The sequence below is a fragment of the Pyrgilauda ruficollis genome, unplaced genomic scaffold, assembly GCF_017590135.1.
Source record: "Pyrgilauda ruficollis isolate IOZ18807 unplaced genomic scaffold, ASM1759013v1 scaffold21, whole genome shotgun sequence".
NCBI lineage: Eukaryota > Metazoa > Chordata > Aves > Passeriformes > Passeridae > Pyrgilauda > Pyrgilauda ruficollis.
Genome location: NW_024520318.1, coordinates 5440332 through 5466818, shown reverse-complemented (window position 1 = coordinate 5466818; position 26487 = coordinate 5440332). Strand labels below are relative to the sequence as shown.

Below are 26487 nucleotides of genomic sequence, written 5' to 3'. Positions count from 1 at the left end.
AAGTGAAAAATTGGTTTGAAGAGAGCTTGCCCTGCTATCACACTCTCAGAACCCACCTTCCTTAGCTGAAATAAAAATTACAGGTACAATATATAATACTCTTTTGTTTATCTTACACATAATACCAAGACTAATGCTCACTGGGCAGAATTTACCATTGTATCCAATACATGGCTGCTGTTGAAAATATAAATTCACATTTTCTGGAATATTCTGCATCATCAATGTGATATAAGTATAAAGTGTTATAAGTATATAAGTAGGAAAAAATATTGTTAGCTTGGAAATCTTAATTTTTCCTCACTAGTTTGGGGTTCTCTTCCCCCAAAGAAGCCCACTGCAATGGAGATGCCTCCTGTGCTGCTACAGCCACTGCAGTTCTCAGTGCTGACAATAGGGTTTGTTTACCTGTTTGAAGTAGCAGCATTGCAGTCCATCTTTATGGATTTCACAGGGATGTTTATTCCAGTTTAATGAGTATCAGAGAGCATCTGGCAATTATACCCCTGAGGAAAGCCAACTGATAAATGTGCAGACCCGCTGCAGCAAGGCCGGCAAAATCCACTCTAAAAACAGCTCTCCAGTGGTCTCTGGCACATACAGAAAAGTTTACAGAGAAGGAGCTCCTGCTTTACTTTGAAAGTCATTAGTAAGACACTAAGTGCCCTGTCAGAACAAAGCTCTGATGAGCTCTGGTTCTTTTCTAAATCAGATTTTCCCAGGAGCACAGCTCCTCATGGAGATGTCCAGCAGGAAAGTCAGGATCCCAAGTAATTGTTCTCTTCTGGAAGGGAGTGAGAATTGGCCACCACACTTTCCAGGAGAAAACGCTGGTAGAAAATACCTGGAAGGACCATGGCAGAAGGGTGTTGACATGTCAGCTAGCAAGGTGGCATGGGGATTCCCTTGGTTTCACAGAGCTATTCAATCCTGGGAAAACCATTCTATGGAAGGTGCAAAAATGACCCGAGTTTTTGTCCAGTGTTGACCGATGCAGTTACATGAGGGAAACTGAGAAGCATCTGAAACTAAACACTGACCTACTGCACTGTGTGAGTACAGTTCAAAGACACAGTGCTCAACAAATAAAACACGAGAATAAAAGCAAACAGCCCTTTTCATCCAGCAGCAGTAAAACCAGAGGGCAGAAAACGACGCTAAATCGCTTACGCTTGTTCCACCAACAAACTGTATCTGAGAGTTACAAAATCTGTGTCTCAGGGTAACCATTCCTATGCAACACAGGGCAAAATAACTCAGTGCTGCCACCAAAGTCAATTTGAACCCACAAAAATGACTTACCCTGGGAAATGGTGGCACATGAAGGAGGAAATGGCTGTGAGGACCACAAAGCCAGTAGAAAGCAAAGGAGTTTGCAGGCACTACTGTGGAAAAGCAAGGAACCGGAGAGGGCTTGGTTAAACCACCTAAATATAAATATGACCTCAGGTGACAAAGAGTGTTCCATCATTTTGGTGATCAAACACAGTCAGCAGCTCCCAGTGCTCTCCCAGGACTAAGCACAGCCTCAGATGTAAATGTGATCTGAGGACAAAAGTGAAAAGAGCAAACGTCTGGGCAGCACAATAAGGCAAAGTGAGAAACAACTCCATGATGACCTGTTTGTGATCTCACTTTCCTCTGGAATGCCTGAACACTTGCAGAGTTATGCCAACAGGACAGCTAATGAATTTGGAAAATACCAGAACAATTTTATTTTCAATGTTCCAATAAAGAATCCTCGTTTTTAGTCCAATATGAACAAAGTTGTGTTTAAAGAGAAAAACTCACCCATTTCTAATGCTGAATACAGATTATTATAAAATTCCTTCTACTAATTTCAGATTTAGACTGTACAGAATAACACATTAGGAGAACTTTCTAGTTGTTCACGTTCTTAGCCTGGGACTCCTACTCATTTGGTCTTCTTACTCAAATTCTTTTCACACCTCTCATATGCAATGCAAGATAAAAAAACTTGTCCTAGATAGGGCAGAGATTTTTGAACACATTTCATTGGGCTCATGCAAACTTTTGTTTCTAACCACATTAACTTGAGGTTAGAAACTTGTGTTGGCTAAGTAATTTTTAAATGTCACTACTGCAAACATAAACTTCGTACTGTGCATCAAACTGACTGGAAGGATTTAACAAGATGCACAGTTCCATGTGTGCAGATGTTCAAATACAAAGCTTTTAGAAAAAAACCTCAGTATTCACTGTAAAAATAATAAATCAAGAACGGACAATTGTTTCAATGAAAGGTCTGACTTAAAAAAAGAGATTAATTTCTGATATCCAGCTGACCAACTGCATTAAATTTTCAAGAATTATTCTGTTAGTAGAGTTTAAATCTCTCTCCTAGTAGAGATTCAAATATTAGTTCTGTAATACCTCTGTAAACACAAAAATTCCCAACATCTCAGCTGTCTTACTTCTTCCAATAATCCTGTGTCTGCAAATGTGTCTGGGGTTTTAAAACACAAACTTACAAATAACCCAAAAGAACTGAAAACCAAACCAAAATAAAACCAAAACCCTAACACACCTGAGATGCTCAGAGCTAAGGCACTTCCCTTATTCCCTCCTCCCGGTTATTTATGAGAAGCTCCAGGGCACAGTGTGAAACATATTCTGGAAGCAATTACAGTTCCAGGGAAGCTAGTGTTCTGAAGAAAGAAAATATTTTGCATTTACAGTCGCTTTGGTCTTCTTTAACCTTCAGACTGCTTAAAAACCCGAAGATAATTTTTCTTCTGCATATTCCATGGCATCAAACTAGCACATCTCCAAAGCTGAGAAAACATATGCTGTCAGCAAAGAACAAAATGATCTCTTTGATACTAATACCTGTGATAGTAGCATGATAATAACTATGTGTGACAACTTCTCCCTGCTCTCAGAATAATTATGGCTCTCCAGAACTCAACATCTGCGTTACCAGATGTTACTGTCAACCACATAAGCAAAAGCACTGCAGAAACCTGGCCAGCCTCCAGGGCTTTAGTCTCAATACCTCAGCAGATGCAGGTGGTTTTCAGTAGTCCAATATTTGGAGCACCAAGCCATGCAAATCCACTTGTGTAAACAAGAAAACGGCATCAGCAAATAATGCATCATACCCAAACAGGCTCACTGCAGTCTGGGACTGACATTTCTGCCAACCCAAGGAGAACTGAGATGAAATTTAGCATGTCTGACACAAAAAATAGTAATGTTACAACATGCTTCTGTCTGAAAATTCAGTTTCATTAAGTTCTTTTAACTTTAACATTGACTTTCACACACACAGACACAGTATGCGCCAGCTGGATGACACACGAGCTATTAAAAAACAGGCATGGGCAGCAGAATTCTAAAATATCATCTCAAATCCATAAATCACTCACTCTTAAAACATAAGTGGCATCTTAGCACCAAACTCTTTGCCTGTACAGGATGATTTACAAACAGTGCAGTTTTTATGGAAGAATTTTTCTTCTGTCTATGTACATCTAAACTGCTGCAATCTGAAATCAAATTATCTTCAGCAGGGAAGCAATCCAAAACTCCAGCTTAACTTTCTAAGTGAAAATAAACATATTTAAAATGGAATTAACTGTAGCCAAAGGGTACCAATCTTTCATAAATGTGCCTGAAACATTGGATGCTGAACTCTTTTTTATTTCACATTCTTTAACTATTAAACCAAGAGGTTTATACCAAGTAAGAAGAACAAGTCTCTTTCTACTAATGACTCCTTCACCATTTTGTTTCCCCAACCAGGGAGAGATGAGCCTGCCCTATCCTATGTGGCCAGACTTTCTTTTGTTTCTTAACTCAGCCCAGGACATCCCTTTCCCAGAAGAGGCAGGAGGAGGGCAGCTCTGCTGCTGCAGCATCCCTCCACTCCAGCACTGCTGAACGTCCAGCTCCTCTTTTCCTCCTCAACAACCCACTGTGGATCCCAAGGGCAGCAAAAACATTTTGGGAACCCAACACAATGATGAGCACATAGCACAGGGAGGATGTTGTTAGAAATACAGCTGGGTTTTTCCTAACAGTTGCCCCAAAGCATTTTACACAAGCAGCGAGGTCTAACGTGCTTATGCAGTTTATTTATAAATTAGGGAGGCGGGAGTGGAGGCTTAAACGAGATGTAAACTACTAACAAGAACAGAATCTGTCTGCTAGATCTCAGCAGAGCTGTGCAGGCTGAGAGGTAAAGCAAAGCAGGTTTCACAGCCAAAGACTACATCCAGTATTTGGTACTTGGACATGAATCTCTAAAGGGTAGTGAATACAGATCAACCTAAATGTTCAGATACATAATTAAGTCAGAAATCATTAGGGTCTTTATGACAGCTCTACAGCACTAAAAGTCAAGGTTTCCACTATAAAACTTCTTCTTCATGCATGTAAAAATTAGCTGTCAGAATTATTTCTGGGTTCAAATATGTCTCATAAGCTCTTCACCTTCAAGCAAATTAAACTGAAGTGCCCAATCATTTTTAAATGGCATTCGCAGTAAGTTCTAGGGGGGTTGAAGTCTGATCCAATTCTGAATATTCAGCCTTTTAACCTGAACTTCAACAATTAAGGTTTCCTTAGCAGCAGTAGCTTCACCCTCTCTCCAACTCTGTGCTCACAATTTTCTCATTTTCTACAATTATGGCAAAGGCTGCATTCAAAATTAAGGAGCATAAGCAACACATGCAGGCATTAATTTTTAGGAAAACAAAGGCAGTGTTACTGCTGGTTATTGGCATTTTAGTGGCTCGAAACAAGGCTCCAGAACACCAGACACTGTATACAGAGCAAATAAAATCACTCACCACTTCAGCCTAGACACCTGATAAACCAGATTTTTAAAACACATACATTAATGGTCTTTAGTTATTCTGGTCCCTCTATACACAGAGGCACTTTACTTAAAGATTTCAGAAAACAAGTGCCTATCAATGCTATAAAAAAGCTAACTCAATCTTGCCAGGGCTTGTCTCTGAGAAACTATGGGCAATCAGGATTATTTTATTTATTTATAAGTAAAAAAAAAAAATCCAAGTGTGTTATTCCATATTCCTCAAGGGTGCGAAGACATGCTAGATATCTCACCTAACAAAATTAAAATGTTAAAATATTCCCTCTGGTAACTATGAAGAATGGAAATTTAAATGAAGGAGCTATGTCATACAATTGCAAATTCAGAACAATTCTGGAAAATTCAGGAAAATAAGTGCATACTAGGAAACCTGAAAAAATAATAATTTTTTTTTTAATATGATCTGGAAGAGGACTGAATTAGTTAAATAATTAGTCATACATTTAGACCAAAGGGAGTTGCAAACTGGAGGGGCTCCTTTTCAGCGGCGAAACCAGGAAGAACAGTTCAGGAGCATTTAAAAAGGATACAATTTGCCTTAGTTCATCATGTGGCTTTATCCTCCTCTAAAACACAGCTCCACTTCCATGACTGTCAACATACTGCTTAAAAATGATACTCATAACTCATTTTAATTCCAAATTATTTTTATTAGGGTTTTTTTTTAGTTCTTTCTGACTGGAACCATAGTAATTTACTGAATTACTACATTACTGAAGTGCTGAATCTATATTTAGTCAACTAGTCCCTTCTGCTGAGATCTGCTAACATAAGAAGATGAGAAAAATTTCACATGATATTCATGGAAAAATTAATTTAATGTAATTTATTATTACTTTAAAGAAGGGTCTAAACAGCATTAGCTCAGGTTTTTTGATTCCCAGTGCATAGTAATATTAGTGTAATAATTCATGCCTGTCTTTTGTTTAGATTTTTTGTTCTTTTTTAAAGGAAAAATAAAATACAGATAATTAATTTGATTAAATCAAAACATTATTATAGAACACACACTCTGAAAGGCAAATTGAATACCATCAAGGAGCTTTTCTTGTCTTCATTCCATCTTCACTTTCCCTAATTAAACCTTCTCTGAAAATTCAGACTTTCAGCAAAAGACATAACTATTTTGTGATGCTGTACTTCAACATCTGCATGTATTCAAGGCTGGTGATAGGCAATATTTCCAGTGGGTATGAAATTCTCCTGGTAAACAGGGAAAAGCAACTGAAAACTTTGTTATATTGCCTTCAAGATCAAACCATGACTCCTCCATTTCATAAAACCAGAGCCAGATCATTACTTTTCAGCAAGTGCTCACTGTAATTTTCCATATCCAGTAGAATGTGCTCTCTCACAGAGCTAGTGTTCAAGTAATGCTGTAAGTAAAAAACATTTGATTTCACTGTATTGGCACATATTCCCAGGGTGGCTCAAATACTGTCTCAAAGCTGTGCTAACAGAGATCCATCAGCTCTCTCTCAGCTCTAATAACGACAAACCAATCTTGAGCACACACAAATGTTCCCAAGGTTTCAAACGCTGGTGCGGGCACAATAAAATAAGAGATTTTCTGACAAATTTCAATAATGTTCACAGCTGAGGAGAAGTAAAAACATTGTTTGTAACACAAAAAAAAAAAAAAAAAGGCATGAAGACATCTCCTAGCTACCTAGCAAGGAGCACCAATTCTCTATTACTATCAAGTAATTTCTTTAAAGAATTACAAACAGTACCACAATATACTTTTGATGCTTCTGGAATAGGTGCCCCACCAATTCTTGCTACGGTCACACTTTTTCTTTTAAGTTATCTTTTTAGTAGTTTTATGAAGCACTATTTACATCCTGTATCACAATCTGGCATAAAAAACTGAAACTATTTGCGTATGGCTATGGGAAGCCTTATTGCAATTATTGCCATCCTTCTATGTATGAAATTGCTTTCCTCTCATCCTGGAAAAAGAAAGTCTTTTTATTTTGGGGTAATAGATCTTCAGTTACTGGTGGAATATCAGCATTCTTGTCCCAAAGTCACTCTTCATGAGTGGCGCAACAGCACATAACAAATACTTAACACTCATCTTTAGATAAATCTGTTTTCTACCTCTGCTGAACTGAGTCACATAATATAATGCAGCCAGCAACCAGTGTCTAACACACAATAAACAAAAGGTGTTAAAATGTCTTTATGTACCAGGAGATCCAGTATATAACTGATGCTGAAGTTAATTCTTTTGGGGTAGAGTGGGTTATTTGATAACCAAAATTCAGTGCAAACATTCTGAATTCTTTGAAGGATAATATAAATTTGGAGCAAGTGTGTAAGGAAACCATTAGAGAATATCTTTCTATGCTAACCATTTCTGGATGTGTTTAAAAAAAGACTGGATATGGCACTGGGTGCTATGGTCTAGTTGAGGTGTTAGGGCTGGGTTGTACTCAATAATCTTGAAGGTCTCTTCCAACCTGGTGATTCTGTGTGTTAACAAGGGCTGCAGGAATGCCAGCTGCTCTTGTCTAAGAGATTCACCTGTTCTGGAGAAACCAAACACATGAGCAAAGGAGGATCCCATGGAGTCCCTCAGAAGTCAGAGGATGCTGATGCCATCACACGCTTTGCTGTGCCCAGCTCAGCTGAGATGCCCTGGGAGAACCCTGGGGCTTCCCTGAGGCAGTGCAGGAAAGGTCCCTGAGGAAGCAGCAAAGCATTTAGATTTGGTACATGCAATTCCCCAGTCCTGATGGAAAAATTCCAACACTCCCCTAAAGCCAGTTTTGCCAATGCTGGACCAAGAGGAACCTTCCAGCAAGGAGACCCAGAGCTCTGGAGCACCAGGGCACCTTGGGGATCCTCTGGCAGGACCTCAGAGCCTCCTTAGCACGGCAGGGCCAGCACTGTGCAGGAATGTCACTGAAGAGTTTCTCACTTAGACCTAATTTGATATAGGATAATTTGATCTTTAATGTCAGTCTTAATTACGTTAACTGAGGGGAAGGATCCAATCCTACTGCCAACATTTAATCCTGCTATGACTCATCCTGATCTGATTAACTGTTTCCCACACAGAGAAACCTTTTTAATGTCAAGACACACTGAGTCAGGAGGAAATGAGAGAGACCCAGCCCTCCATGAGCCTCATTCCTCCTCAGGAATCTGTGATCTGTGCACGGCTGCTGAGGAGGCAGTGCTGGCAAAAACTGGAAAAAGGGAGTTAGACTAATCCAGGCAGGATGCAACACAAGCATGTAAAACCAATTTCCAAATCCACAAGACTAAAGAAGGATTTAATTTATTTAGCTTTGTATTTCTAGAATAATACTGAATGATTTTTGTTTTAACTGACTCCACTTCTTAAAAAAAAAATAAATAAAAGAAAAAAAAAGTTTTGCTAGCAAAGACCTGCAAACCCCCGATAATGCCCAGCCTGTTCACAGTGCCATGAACAGCTCCCTGTGCCTTTCAGGAGCTTTGTGACAGCAGCCAGCTCCACCCCAGCTCCTGCAGCCACCAGAGCCCAAATCCTCTGGTTTAGCTCAGTTTGTTAATCAGGACAGACTATTAATATCAAGCCCTCTCAGGCATCCTAGCAAAACCAGCTCAAGAACAAAGGGGAAAAAAGCACTAATTCAAAAAGTCACAAATTTTATTCATCTTGGTATGCTTCAATACAAGCTCTGAAAAGACTGATGAAACACAGAGATAAGGGGAAAAAAAACCAGAAAGAAATCACTAACATCACCTCACCTTTTCTACACCACAGACATATTTTGCCTTGTGTTGAACCCTACAACAGTTTGGCTAAAGAATATCCAACAACAGAACAAAGCCATAAAGGAATTGGCTCCATTCATCAGCTTTTCTGCGCTGTGTACTTCTACTCATAATTTAATGCTGGATTCTCTCCCAGGTATCTTTTTTTTTCATGTGGAAATAGTGCTGCACTGTAATCAACTTCATCTTACATTCTATATAATATTTATGTCGATATGAACGAGATAAGCCTCCCAAGCTGTATTTATATGTAAGGGCTGTGTCCTTAATAACTCTCTGGGCATTTATAATACAGCCATCATGGTACTTTGAGTTTTTACCACTTCAAAGGAACTATGTACACAAGAAGTACTCGTGGCCCTGGGATTAGAAGGTAATCAGGCTTCAGCCACGACCACAGGGAGAAGTGGTGCCAAGCAATGGAATATATGACAGCTTTGACAAGTGCTGTGTAAAGGAGAGAACTTCAGCTATTATGCAAAATTACACCTATGTATTCACATAGGCACAAAATCCCATCTAGAAATGGACAGCTGTACAAATAGATATGTTTCTGTCTGTAGGAAACAGCCTTTACAAAACTTTTTTTTTTAAACCCACACATTTTCCACAACAACAAAATGAACACCTGTATTAACACCAGGCCTTATCTATCTTCTTACCACATGAACTGAATCATTTCAAAACAATATCCCCCGCTAGGATCTGTGCTAGGATCCTGAGGAACCACGCAGATTTAACTTTTTTGTTTTGTTTTGTTTTTGTCATAGGGTTTAATTTTCTTAAATAGTTTCCAAAAATATTAGTAAAGAAAAACGGGCATTATAATAAAGAAGAAAGCCATTTGGATATTTTAGGTCACTATTTGCACTGCTTGCAACACAGCAGCAGGTTCCATTTGCCTTGCACTAAGCATGTTATGAATAATTCAGATCTCTTCTTTGTTCCCTAAATAGTTGACAGGGAACAGAAACTTTGTTCATGACCTGTGTGGCCTTTTCTGAAGCCTGCCTATTTATTTAATAATGCACATCACAAGGTCCATCACCCAGGCCGGCATTTATAGAAAACAAAAGCATTCAATAACAATTACTAACAAATGACCATAAAACAAGTGACTTCCCAGAGCTACCACTTTTTACTCACAAACAGCACTCAGCCAACTATTTCAATAATTAAATGCTCTCAGTCTGCACAGCATCAGCCCTGGCTCACAGAGCCTTGGACAGGAAACAGATTCCAGAAGCACTGGGAACACCTTCCAGCCTGGCCACAAGTGTAACTGTAAATATCTGAGCTCTCTGCTAAAGCCAGCTGCCCTGCTGGAACAGAGAAAGCAATGTCCATCAAAGGCACACTGACATTTTCATGGACCCTTACACATTCTGAACAATATGAACAGATATTGATCCTTCTTCTTGCTGTCTCACCTCTCCAAATTTTGATCAAGTCCTGGACTTCTCCAGTCTGTGAGCTTCAGTAAGTCACCTGAAGCAGCAGCAAAATGTGATCATCAACCAGTACTGACTGCTGAGTCAAGGCTTTTTAATTCTGGCCATTTCATCAATTCTGTCTTACAAGAGAGGATTACTGCAGGGGTCTGCAGCCATGTCCCAACATTCCAAATCACTTTCTTTCTCTAGACCCAAACCTCAGTAAAATACTACAGTTATTGCAAACTTCTGTCCGTAGAGCTTTCCCAAATTTCCTGGACAGAAGTCAATCTGTGATGGGGTCCTGACCCTTTTAGCAATAGTGACCTTTCTCTTGAAGCCTCACACAACCCAATTAACTAGCCAGATGGCTAATGAAGATTGAGCACCCATTAAAAAAAGTAAAACAAATAAGATCTTAAAGTGTTATTTTTAATGCTCATTTTTGTTTCTGTTATCTTCTCTACTCTGTTAAATAACAAATTTTCACGAAAGAGAAATAAAGACATTAAGTTGGTCAAGTACCAGACATTGCTTTGTTGGGAACCATCAGCACACACGCCCCCAAATAGGAACAAAAATCATGAGGTCTCTAAGAAAAAAGATTTCCAAACAATTTTGCTTCTGAGCTATTCAAACACTCTGTTTTCATAGTGACATTTTGATTCACTTTTCCACTTTCATGTTTCCCTAAAAAGAAAAAAAAGAATGGTAAGAGAAAATTCCATCTTACTGGAAAATTACAGCCATTTCAACCTTGAAGAAACACTCATAAACCAAGCAGAGTATGAGTTGGTATTTTAACTTGTACAGGAACATATGTAAATTTGTGGCAACTGGATGTGTCCAAAGGCTGCATCACCTTACATGAAGGATGAGAAAGGAAACACCAGCTTATGTGAAGGATGAGACTTGAAAATGTATATTTAAAGATCTTCCATTACTGAGACTGAGAGAAATCAGACATACACACAGAGCAGGAGGCATTATTTAACTTCTCGTCCACGAACAGTACTGTAGAAATTCAAAAAAGCCAACTTCTTTAATTTTGGCAAGTCTCACACTCCACAAGTTCCAATATTGCCAGGGAATGCCCCAGCTTTGCAATGCAATCCATATTTGTTTCATTCCAGAAACTCATCAGCTTTCAAAGAGAATAGAACTGAGAATAGAAGCCCCTTAAGGGAAGACTACTGCAGAATACCACCATTAAAATTGATTATTATTCAGACAATATCAATTTCATTATCCCTGATCGATCCTGAGCAATATTCCCCAGCAACCTTCAGTTACAAATTCTTCATGAACAGTAACTTAGTGCAGTACAGCAAATTGCAGTTAGTTAAATTCAGCAACAGTCTGACTTATCAGGCTTCCAGCAAAGAGCTGTCATAGGTGCTGATGGCAAGGAACTGCTTGTCAAAGCATCACCAAGAAGGGCTGAGAAAACTCCTTCCCCTCGGGACTTTGTTAATTTGATTTATGTGTACAGGCAGGAAACTAATTGCTTATTGTTGTAGTGCCTACCATGGAACTGCAGATCCCACTGAAAGGCTGGATCTCGGGAGTACCCACGGACTTCAGTTTCACACCGTGCTGATGAGATGCATCCTAAACAGGAATCTGCCAGGGCTTGGTGCCTCACAAATTCTAGGGACTCAGAATGCCCTCAATGCCACAATCTCATTCTGAGGAAAAATCCACCCTCTGAGCACACAGTAATGCTGGGAAGTTCAGAGCAGAGACAGAAGAAATTCCTGCATTGTTCAGGCAGTCCATGTGTTGCTAATTAAATTGTTAATGGGGTTTGTTCTGCAAGATTTGCTCCTCACTATCATTATAAACACGTCCCTGGGACCACCAGCCAAAATTGCTGATCCTCCTTGTATGGAGTTGCAAGGACTGGACAGTGAAAGACGACTCTGTCCAATTTCTTCACCCTGTGGTATTTACCACATGGAAGCATGTGGCCTACAATGAAAACTGGTTGTCATCTCTGCAGGCTGTGTGGCTTGCTTTTTTTTCCTTCAGGTTCTTTCTGTTAGGAAAAATGTGGTTTGGTTAAATCTATAAAAATGATAGATGACAACATAAATAACTCTTTAGCTTCTAAATACTGCCTTTTAGCCAGCATTAGTGTCAAGAGCTGCTCAGAAATCTCCAGTCAAGTATTTCTGTTTTTCAGGTAAAGTCAAGCACAGAGCCTATCACTCACCAAAAGTTTCTTTAAATAGATGGATTTTTAAAATCCATAGATGTTTCACCATCCATGGATTCACAACTCATCAGATTGTCCCTGAAACTGAAATGATCCCTTGAAAATCTGAGCTTTTCAAACAGCACCAGACACCGACGGGCAAAGGGGAGAACAAGATGTCCCGGGGCACCCCAGAAGGATTCAAGGCATCATCAGGCCTTCCTCAATCCCTCTGTTGCCCCAAACAGGCAGGAATGTGGAATGCCAGACCTTTAAAAAGCAAATTACTCCCTCAGCCACGCTGGCACAGCTCATTTCATCATCTATTAGGGAAAGCAGCACTTGTCACCACTCAGAATTGCTGTTCTAATTGGGACTAAATTTTCCCACACTTTAAGCAGTGATGGTAAAGAAGCACATAGCTAATGGCCATGGAAATTGGTTCTCTCTCTAAACACTAACCACACTCCTCTTACGAGGACTGTGAGGCAATTCCGGCAAGGTAATCTTTAACTTTAAAATTAGTAAGATTATGCAATTCAAAAGTAAGTGATCGGAGCAAAATTAATTTGTACTTTACAGCCTATCAAAAACCAGTGTCACATTTTCATGGAAAACATGAGTCACTGTACAGCAGCAGGACTAAAGCCATTCATCTAGGCTATGACAGACAGTAAATTTATCAAGGGACGTATTACTTATTATGCTGATGTGGCAGTTTATTGATTCTAATTCATTAACATATCACACTTATTGCTTAGGAAATCAAACATGCGTTGCTTAGGAAAATTATTTTAAGGCAACACTATGTACTTAATTTACAAAGGATACAGTTACGATACAAAAAATCAGATTTTACTGTAAATTATTTCCCAAATCAAACATCTAAAAATCGATATATTTTTATGGATACTGTTAAAAACAATAATCAACTGAAAAGAAAAAATTGTTCTCAGAGAAACACATGGTGGACTTGAAACACGTCCTTTCAATGTAATTAAACCATAACCTAAGACATTTCTTCAAAAAAGGAAAGGAATATTATAAGCTTATGCTACAGCTGGCCCTAACAGGATCAAACTTACACATCCTTCTCATGCATTATATCAATATAATGTATCCTTTTTTCATCTAAAGAAAAAGAAATAAAATTTAAGAAAGAATGAAACCAAGGAAAACTATAAAATAGACAAGCCTTTCTATTAACACCTCTGAAGTACAGATATAACCTATTTTTTGGTTTAAAAAGAAATCATACTTGACATAAGTGGGTATCTGAAGCCTAAATTTATCAAGTCTCTGTTCCACAGATAGCACTTGGGTCACACAGGGCATCTTTCTTCCACAAAAGACACCTCCCCGTGTTCCCAGAGCCATTCTTCAATGGGGAGGTGGCAGGGGGAAAAGTGGGAACTTTCCCTTATCTGATATCACTCTTATCTCCTTTCAAAAGGGACTTTGTACTTATAAATACACATTTCAAAAATTATCATGTGAATGAAGAGAATCCCAAGTGATTGCACAGTGGGAATTAAATGGATCTAGGGAGCTCACTTTGCTCCTGGTTACCTGGGAATACACCAACATCCATTCCCAAATATGAAGCAGCTCCGGCTTCAGACTGAGCCTAACTAGATTCAATACTTGTATTTTTGATAGCAACACATGAAATACCTGAAACTGATATCCAGAAAGAAATAGGATGAGTTCCCATTGCTTTTTTGCAATGCTCTTTTCAGCTGTTGGTGTGACAAAAACCAAAATCTGTGTACAGGGGACAAAACCGATCCATGAGTGAAGTGAGCTAGGCCAGCACACTACTCCCAGCAGCCATGGACAGGTCAGGTGCAGCTATTAATTAGCAGTAGCTGTTAATAGGAGTGGGCACTAAATGGGTCTCTACCCAGGCAAGCAGTGACCAGAGCACTCCTTTCCTCACACCCTTCCTGAGGAAGTTCTGCTCCTGCAGGAATTCCTCATTCCTGGGACAAAGGCAATTCACCAAGCACCAGCCTGTAAATTCATTCAGTCAAAATCTCTAAAAACTCCAATTTTCCTAGAAGTTCCAGGCTCTCTCTGCTCCTCAGGTATGTATTTCACAGGCTTTACCTGGGGAAAAGATTTGAAGCCTCAAGGTTTTAGCATTACTGATTACAAGTGATCAGGGAACAAGAAACACTTGGATGTGGGAGCTTCTCACTTCACTTCGAAAAAAAAAAGACAAAAAAAACAAGTAAAAGTCCTTCTCTCACTGCACTGGCACTTTTATTCCTTGGCCATGACACACAGGAGAGCAGCTGCTGCCTGCTCTCCCAAAGCCCTTTGAAGAATTAAGCTGAAGTTATGGATGGCAGCAGGCACCAGTGACAAATCAATTCTTGCCAGGGATGGATTTGGGAGATCCTGCAGGTGATATTACCAACTGGAATAAGGAACAGATACGCCTCTAAAGGACAGTTAGTTACAACTGGATGTATTATGAAGGGATTTAAACCTCCCTGTTGCTCGAGGGGGGAAAACATGATAGTAGAGGGAACATTTGAGTGAGAATACACAGGATGAAAAGGAGAGTTGAAATGCAGGAGCTTCTCTGTAGACTGGCTGGAGAGCAAAGCAAAGATTCTTCCCTCTGTGCCCCCATCCCACTTTTAATCATGGGAAGATTATCTAAAAAAACCTGTGGATCTGATAACAACCAAGATGTACAATTTTGGAAAGAAATTATTGAGTAAAGTTTAATAAGGCTACAAGAATTTTAAAAACAGGAGAGCAATAAGCTAATCTGATAAATAATGCACAGCCAGTTATCACTGGCATCAACATGACTGCCTGGTTCTTTTAATCTTACTATTCAGCATTAATCTCTGTTTATCCACTTAATTTACAGAAGTCAGCCCCAAAATTAAAACCTCCTAAAATTATGATAGTCCCACATTTTCCAAATAAAATAGGATTGTTTCATTTTGATTTGGTTTTTGGAGCAATCAAATTTAAATACTTTATATACATCATACAGAGTGAGAAAGAAACAAACAGCTGCATTTTCAAAAGCACTTAAGTGATAGCAGAAATCTGAGTGTCATTTTAAAAAGTAGCTTTAACAAGTCAGATCTCATTGAAAATTATGCACATTTTCATTGCAAATTTACTTTTGAGAATTCAGCAACACACTGCTTACCCAAACTGGAAGTGGGGTTTCTGTACTTTTGAAGGTCTGCCTCTTAACGACCTTCAGCATTTATTATAAACTGCAGAGACTTCCACATTTAAATGCATTCATGCCTTTGGAGAGCAGGGCCCTTCCCAGTGTGATGATGGTATTTTGGAGCTGCAGACGTTCCTCAGGGAATACAGCTCAAGGTCACTCCTCTCCAGCTGTGCCCTCCTGACATGCTCTCCAAAAGGGCTCCAAGAACTCAACCCACCTGTCCCAGGAGATAATCTGCTTTCTGCCTGTCCATTTTACCACCTCTATCCATCTCTTTAGCCCTGGTAAGTTCTGCTGGTTAAGGATATAAACGTAAGCAGCGCCCAAAGTGTTACATATTTCAACTTTCTCCTCTTTTGGATGTGGGATTTACGCCCTTTTCATACTCACCCTGAAGGCCTTCTGGAGCCAAGTTACACCTAACTTGAACTTAAATTTTGTTAAATATCTTCCAGGAGAACACTGTGAAAAGTTATACTCATGGCACAAACAGATATAATTACTGGATTCCCACCAGCCCAGCGATGTCTGCAGAATCACGAGTGATTCTACCAGATCTGATTCTGCGTTTATCTTCAAAAATATATATCTGAACAAATGTAGTATTTAATCTCCTGAATTGTTTGATTTACTGACTGAATCCTATTAACAATATTGGTCCCTTTTTTCTTTTTTGTCCCAGTTTAAAATACAGCCTGTTAGGTAAGGAAAAACTCTTCATTTTTCTTGTGGCAAATACTTTTCCCCTTCAGGTACCTCTTACAACTCATCTTGAAACCTCTGAAACATCAAGAATGAACTGATTTCTAGCTTTTATTGCCAACAATGCAGGTACCTCCCTATAGGGAGTGGAGAGAGGTGTTCAAAAAGGCTCACAGAGATAATGATGATTTAGGCTGTTCCACTGATTATGCAACTTGGTCAAAACCAGCAATTATAACTATGCTAAATTGCAGAGAAATTCTGTAGCATTCCCATTCCATGGGAAACAAGGTGCAAAGTTAAAGGAATAAAAGCCAACCCACTGAGTTTTCTAACCTAATGATTTCTTGTATGTCTGCTGGGAAAAAACAACCTTAATATGGAGCTGGGATGATGCAGATAGCCAGGATGGGACTGACAAAAGCGGAGCCCACCAGGAGCCTCCAGTGGAGAACGTAAATATCCCAATTCAGCAACCCATGAACACAAAGTGCAGATATCCTACACCATCACAGAATTGTTTAGGTTGGAAAACACCTCTAAGATTGAGTCCAACCATTAAGCCAGCACTGTTGAGTAAATGTCACATCTACACGTCCTTTAAATCCCTCCAGGGATGGGGACTCAACCACTTCCATTCCTAACAGGGACTGGTAGACAGGCTTCATGCAACTCACAGACAATCCAATCCAATTTGAAACAAAACCAACACAAGTTCCCTGGAGCACTTCTGCCACCTCTTTAGAAGTGCAGAGAGTTAAATCCTCAAAGCTTCATCCAACCAGAAGCAGATTTCACCCCAACAGAAAGCTCCCACCCCAGACCTTCAAGCACGTTAAGGTGATGCCTGGTCCAGCACTATGATTGGCACCTCTGTGTCTCTTAAACAGGTTTGTTTTTTTTTTTACCTCCTAATTCCCTTACAGGACTGTTAGCAAACTCCCATACCATCTGAGCCTGATCTAAGGAGTAAACAACGAAAATTAAATTAATGTCATGCTCAGTAACATTTAGAAATTGCAAGCTAAGCAGCTGCCACTTATTCCTAGTAGCTCAAAGTGTTTTATTGAAGGAAGTTTTCAAATAACATATATTGATTTTGTCAGGTTTGGGCATTTTTTTTTTCCTTTTACCCAAGAAACATATGTTGCATGTTCTATACTTGTAGGCCTACACACACACACCCAGCTTTCATTGCAATCACCCTGACTCCTGCCAAACAGATGTTGAGGAAAAGCAACTGAACACAACATGGGATAAAAGCTGTCTCAGACCAAAATGCTGGGTTAGGAAAAACCTCGTGGGTAATGCAGTATACTAAAAGCATTGATTATATATTTATATACAGAATTGATAGGTAGCTGAATTAATATTTGACTGCTTTTACTGAATTCATGCTATTAAATAGGAAAAAAAACCTAAACAAATATTAAGAATTATGTTACAGGATGGCAACTACCAAAGTTTTTTTTAAGTTTCAAAGTATTTATATAATTCATTTTACCTAAAATCCAGATTTTCACTAGTGTCTTAACAGCAAGCTGAAATCATTTGACAAGTGATAAAGGGTTTGAAAAGGGATGGTTTTAAACCACCCTTTGAAATAGTAGAATGGCAAGTGATTCCCACTCCCCAAACACAAAGTACTGAAATATTATCCTGAGTATGACAGACATGTCAGCAATTTGCTGTGATTTGTGTAATACCCAGTCTTAGGGCTTAGCTTACTGCAATACTTTGGTTGTGACGAAGCCTAATGACAGAATTCAGTTCAATTTACTCTCTGAAAGACAAAGAAGTGATCTTTTTACATTAAAAATCAACATTTTTCATTACCTGTACCCTTTCCCATTATGAAAATAATTAGATTTGTATGAAGTAGAGTCAGTTCAGCACATGAAAACTGACATGAACTGTTCATATTTACTTTTTCTCTTGCATTTAGTAACAGTGTTGGCTCAAAACACGGTATTACCCACTACAGGGTTTAAGACTTGGCTTAGCCAATGTAATACAAGACAAATATTGTTATAACACCCATGTGGTTACTTCTGATGTATTTCTGATCTACTCAGTAACACCTCTTTGGATGACCATGACAACAATATTTTCTAACTTCAAGTATGGAAGTTCTGCTGCTTCTGAACTGATACTTATCAAAAAATCTGCAATTCATTACCTTTAACATGAAAAAGGAACTTTACATTCCAGAGGCCAAAAATAAGCTTATCTCCCCTCCCCATATAGAAATAACTTTCAAAAGTTGGCAACCTCAAAAGTTGGTTCTTGCCTATTTTCTTCCACACTCACTGCTACAGAAAAGTGACTGTACTCTGACACAAATATGTTATATAGAGTGTAAAAGAAGCGAAAGGATTCCACATTGAAAAAAGAATAAAAACAAACCCAGTCAAACACAGGTATTTTACAAAAACTTACATTCTTAAAACATGTAATAAAGAAAAAAATAAACAAATCACAATCTTTCAGAGTGCAAAGGTCAATTTTCCATCCTAAACCCATAGAGAATAAAGGTTTAATTTACCACATAGAGTAAAAAAACCAGAGTTCACTTTTGTGACAAAAATTAGGTGGGGGTTTTTTAAAGCACCAAATATTACAAAACATCATATCAACCTTGTTTTTCAATAGTGTTATTTGGCAGTCAGCTGGATCTAGTACAGCTGTTCTATTGTCTGTATTTCCATTCAATTTGAATTATCTGTGTTTTTCAATTCATTTAAATGAAAGATAATAATAAATTTAGCAATAGAACATTATTAAAGCAAAACCTATTATGCTTAGCACAAATTTGCATTATTAAAAAATGAATTTTGTATATGCTTATGAACATCTCCCAAGCGTCATGATAAAACCGAACATTAAAAAAAAGTCAGGGTTTGTAAATAACATTCCACATTAAAAAAAATGAGGTGAAGACTTAACAATGGCACCTGAGAGCATTTAGATAAAAAACCTGCCAAGGTACGTACCTGTAAATCCTCTGAATATTTTCAGCTTTGATTTCCTTGAGAATTTCATGGTAGATCTGAGGATTATTTGGTTCTTGAGATGTTGGGGGAGAAGGGCATTTCTGGCGTGCATAATATCCTATCACAATTCCAAAAATAAATAAAATCAAAGCAGTGCAAAATACTTTCAGTATCCGAAGAAAGCTGCAGCGGTTGCTCTTTGGTGCCTGTCTCGTGTAGTGGGAGATGTAGTCAGGGTCTTCCTGCAGCCTCTGGAATCTTCCCTTTGGGGAAGAGGAAGGCTGGATGGGCTCCAGGTCGAGGTCAGGGCTCTGTGAGTTCCCCACGTGGTGCTGGGCTGTGCTGTCCAGTCGGAAATGGTCAAAGCCAGGCTCCTCCAGCTCTTTTTCCATGTCCCACTCCAGGTCCAACGCTGTGGCTTGGAGCTCATCGTTGTCAAGGTATGGAGAGTGCCCCTGTGCCCTCTGGTCTGCATTCACTTTATGATAGGCCATCTTTTTATCTATTAAAACAAAATTTAAAACCTAAATGTTTGTTTCTATGTGCACACATAAACAATTTATTTATTCTTTGTAAACCTGAGAGAACGAAACAGACAATAAAGCCCAAAAGCTGGGTTCTCAGTATTTCAACTCTCCCCATTTCCATTGTCCTGTGTTTTGTAGGATCAGCAGTCCCATGAACATCATCATGGGAAATATATTGTAACAACATGAATAAAAGAAATTTAAAAGTGCCAATGGCAAACCACTGAAATTATCCAATTATTTTGTCAGTCCTCGAGATAATATTAAAAAATTGAGTGAAGGCTCAGAGTTTCCAAAACAATTATTTGTTACCTGAAAGTAATTTTAAAGCTTAACAACTGTGTGCAACAATTTCATTTCACACACTATACAAAATAAAGCTGCTAAAATAAAGTTGAAAAGCTGGAAATAATATGAATTGCCTGATCTGATTCTAAACACAAGGAAATGATAAATTAAAAAAGAAACTTCAGGGTGACACTGTACTTACATATCAATAAAAGACTTCCATTTAGATGGAGCATTCTATTATTTATAGGTATTTTAAATGCATAGTTCTGGAATGACTGATGAATTTACTTAGAAATTGTCCCAGCTGTTTTGCTCCACTTATTTTTCCCATTCTAATGAATCAAAAGCACTGCCAGGTAAGTATTTGTAACAAAATCATTCTTTTAATAGCACGGCATAACTGTGGCACTTCTAGATATTTCTATGGAGGTAGAAGCCCTCTACAGGGAACTCTGACCTCCAGTACAAACACTCAAAGTCAATTTTCAACAAATCATCTCTGACAGACTGCAACAACAGGGTGCCTTTTCCCCCACACTCTGACAATAACCATTGCAACACACAAGCATCTGCAATTTAGGGCTTTTCAAACATCAGACTCACTTCTCAATTATAACAAAATGAAGATAAAGATATGAAACCTCTCATAGTGATGAACACTAGACTGACACCTACAACACTACATTACCACTCCATTTTTATATTTTAAGGCATTTTCACTCCCCAAGACTCACCTCCAAATAACATTAGCACATAAGAGAGGAGCCCACTGCAATGGCAAAGTGGAATTCAGCTTTTTGAAGCTCTCTGAAGAGAGCAAACTGCTTGCAAGCTCCAATATAATGAAACAGCCTATTGTCCCCTGAAAGGCTATCTGCCTCGATACAATACCAATTTACAGTGCCTTTTTCCCCCCTACAGCCATATAAATATCCCTCACCTATAACTGTCAGACAGCCTGGGAACAGCCAAGAGACCCCACACGTTCCAAGTCATCATTCCAGTCCCTTTGCAAATCAATTCTCCCTCTGCAGCCCAAACTCTTCCAGAGCCAGTGGGAGCAACAGAGTATAGAGTGAGCTGAGCTAAAGCCTCTTAAATTAGTGTGAAAGCCTGCATTATTTATTTAAATAACGACTGCAAATTTAGTCTTTAAATTCCAGCAGAGTCCACAAACAGCTGCAAAGCTGCTGTGGCTGCTCTCTGTGGAGTTTGCCAGCCCAGCCCTCAGGTTTGTGAAGGAGCCTCTGAATTCAGCACCACAATCCCCATGGTTGTGAATCACCCGGAGATCTCCCAAGGGAGCACTCTGCTTCTCCATCCAGGTTGTTCAGGAAGATATTTAATAATGCCAGCCCCAGAAACGATGCTTGCTGCACTGAGCTTCCTGCCAAGCACCAAGTGGACATCAAACCATGTGTTAATACACTTTGGAAAACTGAGATAACTCATTTTCAAGCTATTTATCTGCCCTTTCACTCTGTCTCCTCTTCTGTTAATGGAAAGATTAATTTGCAAACCATCAGTGACAGGGATCACTGCTAGGTAATATTAACTGCCCAACAACTTCATCTTTCCAACTCCACCTCATATTACTTATTAGAAATTAAAGACTGATGTTTTGTCCTTTAAAGCAAAGCAAATCATCACCGCATTTCATGAACAGGTAATTTTGGCTCTAGAATTCCTGAAGTCATTTAACAAACTGGTTTAGGTAAATAGGTAAACCCTTGGCAGATTACTACAGTAGTAGCCATAAACCAGAATTAAGGCAGTTTTTCAGATGGAGTTTCATGGCAAATATTAATCTTGCTGAGCTTATAAATGTTGACCATTGCCTATCTGTGGTAGTTAAGTTTTCCCCATATTTATGACGTGAAAAAATTGTGTTATTGTTCAATGGTGTGTATTAATAAAGGTTATTTACATCTACATATAAATGCATAATAAATATTTCCTATGAAATTTCTTGAAATGGTTATTATGCAGATGAGTAGTAACCCCATTCCACAGCTTAGCTTCTCAGCAATTCAATTTTCATTCAGAGCACCAAAACCAGTTTCCTCACTTCAGGGGAAAAAAAAACCCAAACAAACCAACAAACACGCAAGCAGCTAAATGCCCTAAAATAAAAAAATCAATATTCAATTCAGTTTTATATTTGAGACCAGTCTTTGGAGTATGGAATCTTATTAGCAACACACGTCCTTTAGTTAAAGAATGCAAAGAATGCAAGAGTAGCTGCAGTTGTTAACTTCACTTTTTCCACTAACATTTCTAAGCTCATTGTTCCAGTCTAAGGACACAGCACAACTCACCTTGAAGCATCTGAGATCAGATGCCACTGCATTTAACCATTCCAAAAGTACTTTTACAAAGGGTCTCCTGGTTCTTAAGGCACAGATCAATTTTGCCATGCAACTGTATCACCTGTTCTATTTAATATTTGGTATTTAGCTGGTTAAGGAAGTAGGCATAACTTAAACATTACTTATTAAATGTAGTTTTGGCTTGGAACTGGAAGGAGAAAGAAAACACTACATATTCACAGTAATAGTGAACTGTGGAGAAAAAAAAAAGACAACAGAAATACAGGAAAAAATGAAGTCAAGAAAAAAACACTACAATACTCTAGTTCAGTCTTCTCTATAACACAGACCATAAAATGAACATATTTTTGAAAGACATTTTTGAAAACTTCAGGAGATAGAAAATTCACCCCATCTGCCAGCAAGCTGTTTCAACATTTAATTGTTGTTAAATACATGTTTTATTATGAAGATAAAAGAGCAACTGCAAAATGCCAGAAGTCTGAATATTCACCAAGCGAGCTTTAAAGCCACTCTACAGGGACAGCAAAGGGGACCATAAACTCTGGAACACCGGACAGAGCCAAGCTGATGACCAATAATGCTGATGTATATTTCTATAGTTCCACTGATTTGTAGGGAGAATGTTTATAGAGAGGTATCAAACCAAAGCTGAATATCCTTTCAATTAACTACACACAAGAAATCAGGAGAGTCAGCTTTATCAGATTGTTGTTGCCTTAACGAGCCCATTTCAAAACTCTCAGCCTGTGCTTTGACCTTAAAAATAACACATTTACATCCTGCCTGATAGGAACGTCTTGTTATGGAACCACCAGAAACTTCTTTTCTTGACAACTTTCCCTCCTTCAATCCCTTATCAGCAAAGCTTTTGAAAACTATGGAATATGATCTTCATTAAATGTCACCCCCCAATGCCTCCATAACAGAAAAGTGAGTTTACACCAACATTTTATGAAACCAACAAGGAAAAAGCAATATGAGCATACTACTGTGAATTGTTTGTGACTGGTGCTGCAGTTGTTAAACGCAGCTCATAAATAGCAGAGACAATTAGCAGGCTCATGCCCAGCAGGAAGTGTTGGCAAGTGTTAATGGGCTGCCCACAGAGAGCCCTTCTCAGGCCACTTAGTGCTCAGCACTGAAAAGGCAAAATTCACCCAGGAATTCTCCTAAAGGCATTTGTGGCCTCTTTGTACAGTCATAAATCCAAAATTCCAGGGGCTGTTGGCTCATCTCATTTTGAAGGGGTTTTTCCTTTTTATTTTCTTCTCAATATCTTCTATACAGAGTGCTTTTCCTCTAAGTCCTTGTAATCTTTTTGTGGGAAACCCCAAAGTATATGTAATATCACCTGTTTAAAGGACCAATAGCTGTGCTTATCATGGAGCTCAACACCCACTGCACTTGCAAGGCTTACAAGTGTGTATGACAACAAATTAGTACTTCATTAAACGAGATGATGCCAAGTTTCAGGCCTAGACAAATTTCTTCAGAGTTGTAAATCCCTGACAAAACTTGTTTGCAGGAAAGATTATGATGTCCTTGTCAACAGCAACGTTGCACTGCCCTGTAATTCAAAAATAATAAAGTGATATTTCCATCACTGCTGCCTTAATTCTGCGCAGTAACGATTTCTCCCTTCCCTCACCTTTGGGATATGGGCTTGGCAAGCAGTTCAGTTACAGCAGGACAATTAAGGACCTTGTCACTCCATAGAGCCACCAGATAAAAACAAATGACAAAATTCACCAGTTGTTCACATTTCACTGAAGATGAATGCAACCTGAAAGACTGAGCAGTGTTGTAGCAAAAACAACAGAGTGATGAGGCTGGAGAAAGGTCTGTAAAACACACTAAGTAAAACATGGCTAAGTTCGATCTGAAGTTGTCTCTTCATTACTAAGTCCTTTTTGGCACAGATGAATGATAGTGTATTTAACCTCTTCAAATCTCTCAATGATTTTATTATATCACAAACAGCCACGTGGACCAGGATACCATTGATATCAACAAAAAGGATGACCACATAACAGGAACAGGGGTGTGGTGCACCCTGATTGATAAGATTTGTGCAGGCTGATACCCAGCTGGAACAAGAGTTAAATCTGCCTACAATCAAATTCATCAGCCACCTGAGCTGTAATTCCTGGGCCATCCAGATGTGCATAGGTCCATTGATATATTTGCCTGCTGCCTTTTTAGAATCTCTGAATTCCTGGGACTCACAGAAGGAATGCAGAAAGCTCCTTCTTCCCCAGTAGACAAGTACCAGGTAACAAAAAGGCAGCCTTAGCTGGTCTCTAATATGCTGGGCATGTATTACTAACACAGATCTTTCCCATTCTCAAACACATTCAGTTTGCAAATACCTATTTGCCTGAAACAAAACTCAAATATATTTACTGACTTTGTAGGAGCTAACAGCATCTGTGATAGATGCAGAGTCTGCTGGGGCGTTTATTAATACTGTGGTGTAATCAGATCACTATAAATGGCTCTGGTAGAGCCTGTGCATTCCTTGTGGGATGTTCTGTGCTGCTGCCTTTGCTTTGCTTCCAGATCAGCTCTTCCCTCCCATTACGGTGGGAGGGAAGTTCAGTTCTCTCACTGCTCACTCTTTTTGCTCATTTGCAAACATCAGGATGACAACGCCAAACGAGGAGAGAGAAGCCACACACACACTCCAGTTTCTTAGTTCATTAATTAATCACTCATTTTTCCACTGGAATCAACACTCAGATGCTGCTGTTCTCCTTTGAGAAAGGCGCTGGACAGGATTTCAGTGTTTCTAAAAGCAAAGAAGCAGATGGATAATCAGGACTTCAGGGCTAGTTGGGATGTGTTGTATACGTGTATTTACACACTGTTCTTAAACTGGGTGTAAGGGGAAGAAATTCAGTTGCACCAGGCCCCAGCCACACCACCTAAATCCTCCTGCCCAAACCCCCTCCCCACCATTTACTTTCCCAAAACTCCCGAGCTCCTGCCCATCCCACCCAAAGCTCTTCTTCCAAAACATGTCCCTTTTCCCACTTTTTCTCATACAGACTCTCTGTACACTAACCTAATACCCAGCTTGCCTGCACAGATATGTTTTTCCAACTTCAAGGTTTCATCAATAATATATTTTACATTACATTCCCCCAGACATTATAACTGCCTCTGAAAGAAATAAAATACAAAGCTTTACCAGGACAAAAACTATTATTGGGGCATTTGCATTTAAGCTTATAGTTGAATTTGATGTGAAATAAAATCATTGTAAATGGTGTTTAACTTGAAAATGCTGACAGCACTAGCTGCACTAACAGGCCATAGCAGTTCTTAAGAAAGTTAATTTTATATGACTCATTTCTGCTTCGGAAATTTTTACGTTGCCAGTCTTTAAATTGGACACATTTCACTTTGATATTTTCCAAACTCTTTTTTCTCTTTAATTACAGTCAATCCTATTTAAATTATTATTTTAAAAATTAAGTAATTTTAACTTTGAAAATTTGGAAACTGTACATTTGCAAGCTACTACATTGTAATAAAATGTGCTAGTGGAAGTCTGCTATATTTCAACAGATGCAATCCAACATTGCAAAATACTATGTGGTTTCAACCCATATCTTGGAAAGAACAAAAAAGCCACAAAAAAAGAAAACCAAAATCCAAAGGTCACTTTCGTGGATGAGCTACAAACAAGAAAAACAAAAACAGGAATGTGGCCTCATCATAGGCATTAACTCCATTCCTGATTTTAAACAATCAGTGACAAAACCTTGCAGTGAAAATATTAACACATTCTGTTTAGGGAAAGAAAAACAACCAAATGAAACCAAAGAAAAAAAAGAAACCACAACCCACAAACAAGCTGATGACTCTGGACCATTTGCGATACAATTTTATCTAAAACTGGTCTGACCTCACTGCCCCAAGCAGGGTCATCCCAGAGGACACAGCACAAGATTTCATCCAGATGGTTCTGGGGTATCTCCAGTGAAGGAGACTCCACACCCTTTCTGGGCAATCTGTTCCAAGTGCTCCAGTTTTCGGAGTTTAGGATCAATTTCCCAAACTTAGCTGGTTACAGAAGACAAATCTTCCTATGTGCAATATTTCACATGGAAATCAGAGATACAGAAGAAATATGAAGCCCTAATGTCTCGTGTCAAGTGTAATTTTT

General features: G+C 38.8%; 1 protein-coding gene across 1 annotated transcript in view; it reads right to left on the bottom strand.

Annotated features, from left to right (window-relative positions):
- Positions 1–20730, bottom strand: part of NAALADL2 (N-acetylated alpha-linked acidic dipeptidase like 2) — a 214673-nt gene extending 193943 nt beyond the window's left edge. Inside the window, exons 1-2 of the mRNA XM_041467998.1 lie at positions 20718–20730; positions 19166–19667 (exon numbers count right to left, since the gene is read on the bottom strand). Coding sequence (XP_041323932.1) covers positions 19166–19667; positions 20718–20730 — 515 coding nt within the window. The remainder of the gene's footprint in view (positions 1–19165; positions 19668–20717) is intronic.
- Between the last annotated feature and the right edge of the window lie 5757 nt (positions 20731–26487).